The sequence below is a fragment of the Prosopis cineraria genome, unplaced genomic scaffold (assembly GCF_029017545.1).
Source record: "Prosopis cineraria cultivar Desert tree isolate PC_DT_omini unplaced genomic scaffold, ASM2901754v1 PC6, whole genome shotgun sequence".
NCBI classification, from domain to species: domain Eukaryota; kingdom Viridiplantae; phylum Streptophyta; class Magnoliopsida; order Fabales; family Fabaceae; genus Prosopis; species Prosopis cineraria.
Window position 1 is genome coordinate 30267553 of NW_026555337.1, and position 8973 is coordinate 30276525.

The 8973-nt window shown below is 34.0% G+C and overlaps 1 protein-coding gene across 6 annotated transcripts; it reads right to left on the reverse strand.

The window, feature by feature from the left end:
* Positions 1-1371: 1371 nt before the first annotated feature.
* On the reverse strand, positions 1372-6536 carry LOC129314666 (protein LNK3-like). Of its 6 annotated transcripts, none has more exons than XM_054958164.1 (8): positions 6291-6536; positions 5875-6026; positions 5326-5696; positions 4702-4787; positions 4528-4604; positions 3157-3273; positions 2915-3060; positions 1372-2363 (listed from the first exon to the last, which is right to left on the reverse strand). In XM_054958164.1, the coding sequence occupies exons 3-8, from the start codon at positions 5682-5684 to the stop codon at positions 2012-2014; spliced, it is 1137 nt and encodes a 378-aa protein (XP_054814139.1). In that variant the 5' UTR covers positions 5685-5696; positions 5875-6026; positions 6291-6536; the 3' UTR covers positions 1372-2011. The 6 variants fall into 6 exon arrangements, with proteins under 6 accessions (XP_054814139.1, XP_054814140.1, XP_054814138.1 ...); XM_054958165.1 differs by having other exon boundaries at positions 5805-6026; XM_054958163.1 differs by lacking the exon at positions 5875-6026 and having other exon boundaries at positions 1372-1881; positions 2012-2363; positions 6291-6535.
* Between the last annotated feature and the right edge of the window lie 2437 nt (positions 6537-8973).

Here is an 8973-nt window from a genome sequence, read left to right on the forward strand (position 1 = left end):
AAAATATATTAAAAGTGACTTATAAATAGGATTAGAAGAGTATACATTTGCAGGCGCATAAAATATTGAAATTCTTTTTTTAAAAAAAATTCTATCTAAAAACATATAAATATAAGTAGGGATCTCTCAAATCCAGTGAAAAACTAGGGTTATATTCACTTATAAATAAGATTATTAATTATTTTCAACTCTTTCAAACCCTCTTGACCCAATCAATTAAAAAAATAAATAAATAACTGACGATTAAAAAAGCTGTAGGGTCACGAAGACTGAGCAGTTATGTACTTAATAATTAATTAATGCAAATAAAAAATATTCCAGCAAGAAGGTCCCACAATACACATAAAATCCACCTATATGCACATCACAAACCCCACAATAAACCTACGGAGATTCAATTAAGCCTAGAATGTTTTGCATCAAGAAGTAGGATCACAAGCATCGGTATCATTTTAACCAATGATTTTTGACAAATGATTTAAAAAACATTACTCATAACTTAGCGCTTTCGCCCTAAAAAGGGGAAGGAAAAAAAAAAAGTGTGCGCACATTCAACACAAATATGTCAATACTGAATTCAAACCCAGGTGCAATCACTTTGACGACTATCCATTTGACAAATTCTTAACAAATGATTAGTCCTATTCAAATGTATTTAATTCGATTATTTTACAGGTTGCGAGGAATGCTTTGACTGTTTATCTCGTTGCCTCACAGCACAAGGGTTCAATTTGATCGAAATGAAAGCTCATTTTAAGTCCTAAAGATAATTCAAGCCCTTGTCTCTGTACATAAAATTGATCTCAGTAGTCTCGCTCATTTGTTAAGTGAAACCATCAAGCTAGAGGAAAATTCTGAGCTAGATGTAGTCTTTTACGGCTACGTTAGAAAATATAAGGTAAAGTTATCTTTTACTCTCAATACATGAAAAAGATTCTCAAGTAACGATATGATTTCTAGTATACAACAATCAATCTGTTGTAACCCTTAGTTTTCTTTCCTTTTATTCTCATACAATATCAAGTAGTATCATATCGTATTTAAACATTATCCAATTTAATTGAGAATAACATTCTGGTCGTATATTTTATTCACAAATTCGAACCTCCCTCATTCATAGAAAATCGGGTCATCTCTACTCAACTGTTGGTACAACGTTTTGATCACTATGTACTTTCAAACAAGAGTTTTTAAGTCCTCAATAATTGTAAACAATTAATATGGAACCCACGTTCAATAGGATTAAACATACCCTACCATTGTCTCTTTGAGATTGAACAAGAAAATATCTCATGAAACTAAGAAAATATCTCATGAAACTCAGCAGATTTCAACTCTAAAACCAGTCAAAGCTAAGGCTAACACATCAAGTTCCGTTGTTGCTGAAAGCACAAGGACAAAACCCGCATCAATTTTTTCTCAAGCTGACTGTTTCATCTACAAATATTGAATCCTCAACCTTAGTTAAGAAAATCGGACCCCTTCTCAACTATATTGTTAGTATAACCTAGTTACTCATTTTAAATGAGATTTTATGTCCTCTAAATTACTGAGAAAACTTTATACAATTAACATGGAGAACCCACGTTCAATAAGGTCAAACACAGAGTTTCTCTCTCTCTCTCTCTCTCTGAAACTGAATAAGAAAATATCTCAACTCCTCTAAAACCAGTCAAGCCAAGCGAAGGGTACCAAGTTCCATTGTTACTCTGACCACAGGACAAGACCCACAATTGAAAGGCCTTGCTTTTGAAGAGCATTTCAAGAGAAAATGAGCATTGCAGCTCTGCAGGATGCGGGGAACAGGTTCGATTATTCTTACCGAGTTGGCAAAATCTTCTACTTTCAGCTGCAGCTTTAGCCCATAAGACAGCAGATGAACTGACACCAGCACAAATAATGCAGACTCAAAAGGTATACTCGTGCAGATTACAGAAACAGCATTTGTCAGACAGGAAATTGATTCTACTTATGACAAGTTTAGCAATGGGGAACCCTACTATCACATTACCTAACCAAATTCTAGCATGAAAGATTTCTTGGTGGGGCCTTTGTACATAGCATGTGAATCCACAGCTGTTTGCAGGTCATTTTGATTAAACTGTGGAACCTCGGTGGCATTGCCTTGTAAGATTGGTGAGTAGGGATGATGATGACAATTATGATGAAAGTTTTGCGCCTGATTCAAGGCTTTTGAGGGTTTTCCCTGTAGAGGTTTGGTTGCAGTGATTTCTTGCTTGGAGTGTGCTGATGTTGTAAGAGGAAGCTCTTGTACATTGATATCCATTTTGTTGAACATGAGATTTGCAATTGCTCTGTCAATAGAGTTAGTCTCTGATTCCATTGGCAGCTGCTCCTCAGGCCTATACAGAAGTTAATGGCCTGATTAGAAGGGTTTGATGATTGTTGTATAAAGAAGACAAGCACAAAGCAGTTTTCTATCAACACAGACTACACAATTATCCAGTATTGAATCTAACATTACAAGTTCAGTGATTTAATATGGGAATTTAAATTTCATCTATGCCATACACCAGCAGAAATTATGCCATGCAATAGGAATTAAACCCCATCATCAAAAGACACAAAATGTTTTATATTTTTTAACATCTTACCCAGAGAAAATGTCTAACAGACGAAGTAGAATTGATGCTATCTTCCATAAGCCCAGATGAAATAAATTTCTTTTTTTCCATTCAAATTCTTGTAACATGCATCAGATAACATAAAAATTGCAAGGCTAATGGTAGCACTAATACATAATCGGTATGCTACTGTTTATTGTAGTTAGTGCCTTCTGCCTAACTCTCTTAACCCACTCCTAACATTAATTGATTTCTGTTCCAGTTTCATCAACAACATGCAATAGTTAAACGGCATAAAGGAAACCATGCACCAGATGCAAATAATGCACCTCATCATCGCACTGTGATCAGTCTGTGGCGTTGTCCTTTGCATGTCAAGGTTTTCATCCATGTCCTGCACCACATGCTGTTGTTTTGTGTTTCCAGCAAGTCGGTAGAGGGCATCACGGAAGCAGATCCGGGTCTTATCAGAGAACTGGTCATGTTGAAAAGAAAAGAAATTCAAACAAGATCAGACGAAGTGTCTTGAAATCAATCAGCTGCTACGCATTTCAGTTCTCAGTCACTTCACCTGTGCAATTGCCATCTCAAGATCCCGTAATATAGATTCCTCAAGAGATGATTGCTGGTTCATGCCCTCATCTGTACTGCACTGCTCAAAAGGGCCCAAGAATTTGACTGGTGGGACCTTAAAGAGAAATCAAAGGATTACGTTACATAGTGAACTTTGAAAGAACCACCCAAATAGTGTACATTACATTTAAAATTAGAAGAGAAGCAAGTTCCGTTAGCTTTCAATGTTTCAACTTATTAAATAAAGGCATCTCATTGGCTTTATTCATATCTTTAACACACCCTGTATGCTTACAATGCGGAAAAACTACAAAGTAGGAAATCATCATACCTTGTGCTACAACATAATTCTAATTACAAGAATAGAGAGCTAGAAGAATTGACTCTCCCACATACCCATAAAGGCTCGGATTCAGATTTCAACTCAGGTTTTGACAATTATTTGGGGGATTGGTTGTATGAATATGTATAAAACAATATTGTGTCATAATCAACTTTATTTCTCCTATAAATATATGTATATAGGTAAAATCCTAGCTTCACTCTATGGTTTGAATGGCTCAAGATAGCCTTTTACTAAATTAGGAGTGCATAGCATCAATAAGACATTTAAGGAATTTCGCTAGCTTCTCAATCTGCTCACATGTTCCATAGCAATTCCAAGAAGAGCAGAGTTGAAGAGGATGGCAGATATTGACACTTCAACCTATACTCAAAACAAAAAATACTAATTGAATCGGAAAATAAGCAAGATCCAATGGAATTGAGTTTGTGAATAGAAGAAATTCTAAGACAAAAACACCTAAGAAAAAATGTAGACTGAATAGATTTCCCACAAAAAGAACAAGTTTATTAATTCTCATTCTTTGTCGTGAAAATTACTCAACAGAAATTGATGAAGAACATGGTTGCTGCAAGCGTGAATTGCAAACACTGTATCGCACATCAGAGAAGAAGCAGCTTTAACCTTTGAAGCATACAGGTATGGTTGAGCACTAGAGGATAAAGTAGTCACCAAATCATATAGAATAGTTACCGCACAGAACAATATAATCTAAATAATGAACAAAACATGTTTCAGCTAGTGGCCTGCAAATAACCTACTGCATCACAAATATCATGCAGGCCACTTAATTATGTTATGTTCTCAAATTGAATTACAAATGTCTTGGCATCTGTAATGGTCTATATATGGCTTATGGAATGAATAAGCAGCCTTCCTATTTTAAGATTTTGAATTCTAATATCAAAGTTTGAAGGAAGTGCTGATGTATACACACCACCGGCATCATTAAACAAGTAAATGAGTAAATGTGGCCAAGTTATACACAAAACACCTATCAAGTACTAGATAAAAAGCAATTCTTACCTTTAAATCCTCGTAATCATCATATGTTGAGTTGCATGGAACAAACTCTGAAACCTCTAAGTCCTCCTTCAATCCACCTGATGGAAAGAAATCATGTATGTTGAGATACCATATGACACAGATACTGTTTGAAATACAAGTACAATGAAGTGGTGTCTAAGAAAGAATTATCACCGGATGCATTACTGAATTGTAGATTTGAAGAGGCGCAGGAGGATTTTAGATTTTCAACATTGGGTAGAGCTTCAAGCATGGAATCCCTGCATAATGTGAAATAAGTGAAGGCTTTAGCATAAAAAAAGAGTCATTTGAAGTAGGTTACCGAATATTCCTATGGAAAGCCAGTGGACAATGAATGGCTCTGTCAGAAAAAGTATGCAATGCAAGATGAAAAAGAAGATCATTTCGTGAAAGAATTATTGAAGAAAGTGGGAGCCCTTACCATGCTATTGCAGGTACATGCTTATACAGTTCAAAAAGAATTATAAGTATAATTGTCTTAGTCAGTACTGGCTCCAGAAGATAAATATGCAGTGGTAATTAGAAAGTGGGAGCCCTTACCATGCTATTGCAGGTACATGCTTATACAGTTCAAAAAGAATTATAAGTATAATTGTCTTAGTCAGTACTGGCTCCAGAAGATAAATATGCAGTGTAAAATTACCACAGAGCAATTCAATTGCACCGGAATTCCAATTATTGAGAGCACACTCGTGCCAATTTAAAGCATTTCAGAAGCTATATCATTATCCTACAGGCATAAACCAAGTATCTTAATCCCAGAGGTTATAGCTGTACAAGAAAATGTCATCCATGTGTTCGAATCTTGAAACGTCCTGAAGCTGATCACATGAAAGAGCTGTCTGTCGAAATGACTGCTCGTGCAATCCTCCACATACACTCGAACTGCTAGACTGATCTTTTTCAAGAAGAGAAGATTCAAGCTCAATTTCATTATTGAAACTTTCATCATTGAAATTGAACTCTACCTCTCTTGAACTTGAGTCCATGGTTGAAAACTTTTTAGGTGAATTGAAACCTTCAGGTGCATTTATCCCCCAATTTTGCCAAGTGTCTGGTGTAGGAAGCCTATCCCATATGTCTTCACCTTTGGGAACAAGAAGGTCATTAATTCCACTCCCACAATACCACTCCATGGAACAAATAAGCTGCACAGAAACATGAAGCCGAGGATTAGACGGAATGAAAAATGGCAGATAACATCAAAAGTATGCAGGCTTTGCAGACTCTAAAACATAAAAGCTATTTGATTTAACCTATAGGGATTCTAGAATCCCTTATTGCTTCATTATAACATGTATATTAAAGAATGCATAATTGCTCCACCAGGCGTTGGACATCTTCTATCTCTTTTCCACTCCAGCATCCTAGAAGAACAAGCACCAAGAAACTCCATACACAACTCTTCTTTGCAGAATCTTCACTAGACGTGATTTGTTAGCAAACCCAGTCGTGTAAACTTGTTGAAGTCAAACTCGCTGGCAGAAGTTCTCAAGTTAAACATCATAAACCAGGATCAGTCGTGTTCATCTCACTTTACATGAGGTTAGAATTTCACTACTAATACTAAAAAAAAAAAAAAAGAGTATTGACAGGCCAGAAGACCTCAGAACATCAAAGAAACAAGATGATAGTAGATAAAAACGGCTTCTTGAACAGGCAAGAATTTCCCGATAATTCTTCTAACACGTCAAAATCATACATCATAACATCAAGACCTATAAAGAAGGATAGGAACAAACCTTAATCAAACTTTATCGGCAGAAACAGAGGAACCCCAGATTGTAATTGACGAAAGCAAATCAACCCAGAAATAGAAGATAGTCAAAAACGATGTTAACGGAGTACTTTTTTTCGGTGTTGCAGCAGCTAGAAGAAACAGAGGCGGCGCTGGTTTTGGCTTGCAATTTGCAAATATTTTAAATCCAAATCCAAAATCTAAATAAAAAGGTGGGCCGCAAGTTGCTCGCAATCCTAGAATAATGAGTAAAGCTGGAACTGGAAAGAGACAAGTGAAGCAAATAAAAATAAAAAATGCTGAGACTTGTGGCTGAGAATTGATGGTGAGACTTGTGGCCTAAAACCCTCCATCTAAAACTGCTTGCTCATTGGCCCACGTGGCAAGACGTACCAATATCTGATTTTCTTTTACTTTCTCGAGGATGCGAGGCCAAGAATTTGGTGCCAACCCATGTGACGACTGTGTGAAGAAGGAATTTATGGGATTGGTACAGAGACCCCCGGTGGTGACGTGTCGTCGAGTGATGACGGATCTGATTTAAGTGACACGTGGCTGAAGATCCCAGGAATGCAGCGACACGTGGACGGGGAGGAAGTTTGCTTTCGAAAGTGAAACACCAGAGAATAGGAGCGACACGTGAGAGAAGATTCTTTCTTTATTTTGTGAGGTAAAGATAAGAGAATATTTGTGTCTATCAAAAAAGAATATTTTTTAGTAGAAAATTATCCATTCATCAGAATGAAGAGTTTACAAGCTATCAAAGATGATTATAGACATAAAAATAATCTAAAGTCTGGTGAAAAAATGTACAACTTTGCGAAGTAGCATTCGGATCCTTTCTTTTATTGGAGGGGGGTGGGGAGGAGCATTTCGGATCCCATCAAGGTAGTGATTTTAGCCCTTCATTTCATCTCAAATGATCTTTGCCTTTTGATTTTAAATTATTTTTTAAAATATTTTTGTACTATATTTGTCAAAATAAAAATATATAAAACTTATAATAAATATTATTATAAATATTTTTTATATTTTAATTTGTTAAATATAATATTAAAATATTTAAAAAATAGTTTAAAGTTAGCAGTAGATGTCATTTAAAATAAAATGAACGGCCAAGATCATCCGTAATCAATCCGAATGCGTATCGGACACTCGTAGCATTTCCACAGATTTTGCAGTACAGGAGATTTCCTTTAAAAAAAAAAATTGTCAACTCATGGCACTATTTAAATTTGAGAGATAAAACGGGAAAATTAAAATGGAAGAACGGCAATAAAATCTGAAAATAGAAAATTTATAATAGTTAGATCTTCAACAGAAATTTTTAAAAAATAAATTATAAATATTAATTTAAATAATTGTAAATATAAATTTTAAATATAAATTGAGAGTTATACTTAGAATTTAAATATTTTATTTATAATTAAAACTCTTAAATTTTTAATTGCCTAAATTAATATTTATAATTGATTTTATATTAAATTTTTTCAGGACCTAACTATTATAAATTCTTTGCTTTGGGACTTTAATATCATTCACCCTATTAATATTGTAGTCTATATAGTTTTGGCCCAATTATAATTTATATTAGTCATTAAAGTTTAACTCAATGCAATTTAATCCTCCAATTTAATTCAATTATAATTCAGTAGCTACAAAACATTGAATCAAAATCTTAGTGTCAAACCTAGGTATGGGAGGGCAATTCCTTCCCCCTCACCCCCCAAAATTTTGTGATGCTTCATGTAAACATGAATTGAGTTTTAATTTTCCTCCTACTAATAAGTTACTCCTTCTAATACTATTTATAAATTACTTCCAACATATTTCACTAAAATTAAATAAAATCTTAAATTTTATTAACTTTATCTTATAATATAACAATTTTTTACCTTTACCTCTGATAAATATTCTTAAATTTTATTATTGATATTTTTATTCAAAATATTTAATAAGGGTAAAAATGTAAAGAAAAATATTAAAAATTAACAAATGTCTTATAAATATAACTAAATTTTTTCTTGTCTCTACCCCATAAATAAGACTAAAAAAAGTAATTTTTTTAATACAAGGTTACAGTAAAAATACCGTGCAAAAGAGCCAAGGTCAGGTCATATCAAAAGTCAAAATACTTCTACAATCTATTGAAGCATCGTCAAATAAAGCAGTATTAAAATGTTTATTAGAGGCCTTATAAATCAAAAGATTAGTATAACAGTTTGCTTCTTCATGGTTGTCTTAAAAAAGAAATAATCTTAAACTTAGTGATTGAAAGAGGAATATGGGAAGAGGAAAAAAGGGGAGAGAGACAATAGGTCACATCGGCCTGAGTAAGGGTTGAGGTGCAGAGATTGTTAAAGGAGAGGGAGCATAATTAGATTCAAGACTTTAGATTTAAGATATTGGGAGGGGAGGAGGGAAATTGACAGAGGGATCATGAAAATTTAGAATTATAAGTGGTGAGAGAGAATTGAGATTTTAAAATAATTTAAGTATTATTAATATAAATGGTCATCTTTTATTGAAACTTTTACTTTAAACCGTTTAATTCTATGTTTTTAGTGAAACCATTTATTTTATTTTATTTTTTATGTAGTAAAGTTTGAAATGCTTTTAACCTTTATATATTCAATTTGTTGTTTAAGTTTTCTTATCAAATCAAGTTAGTATGGTAGATGCTTGAT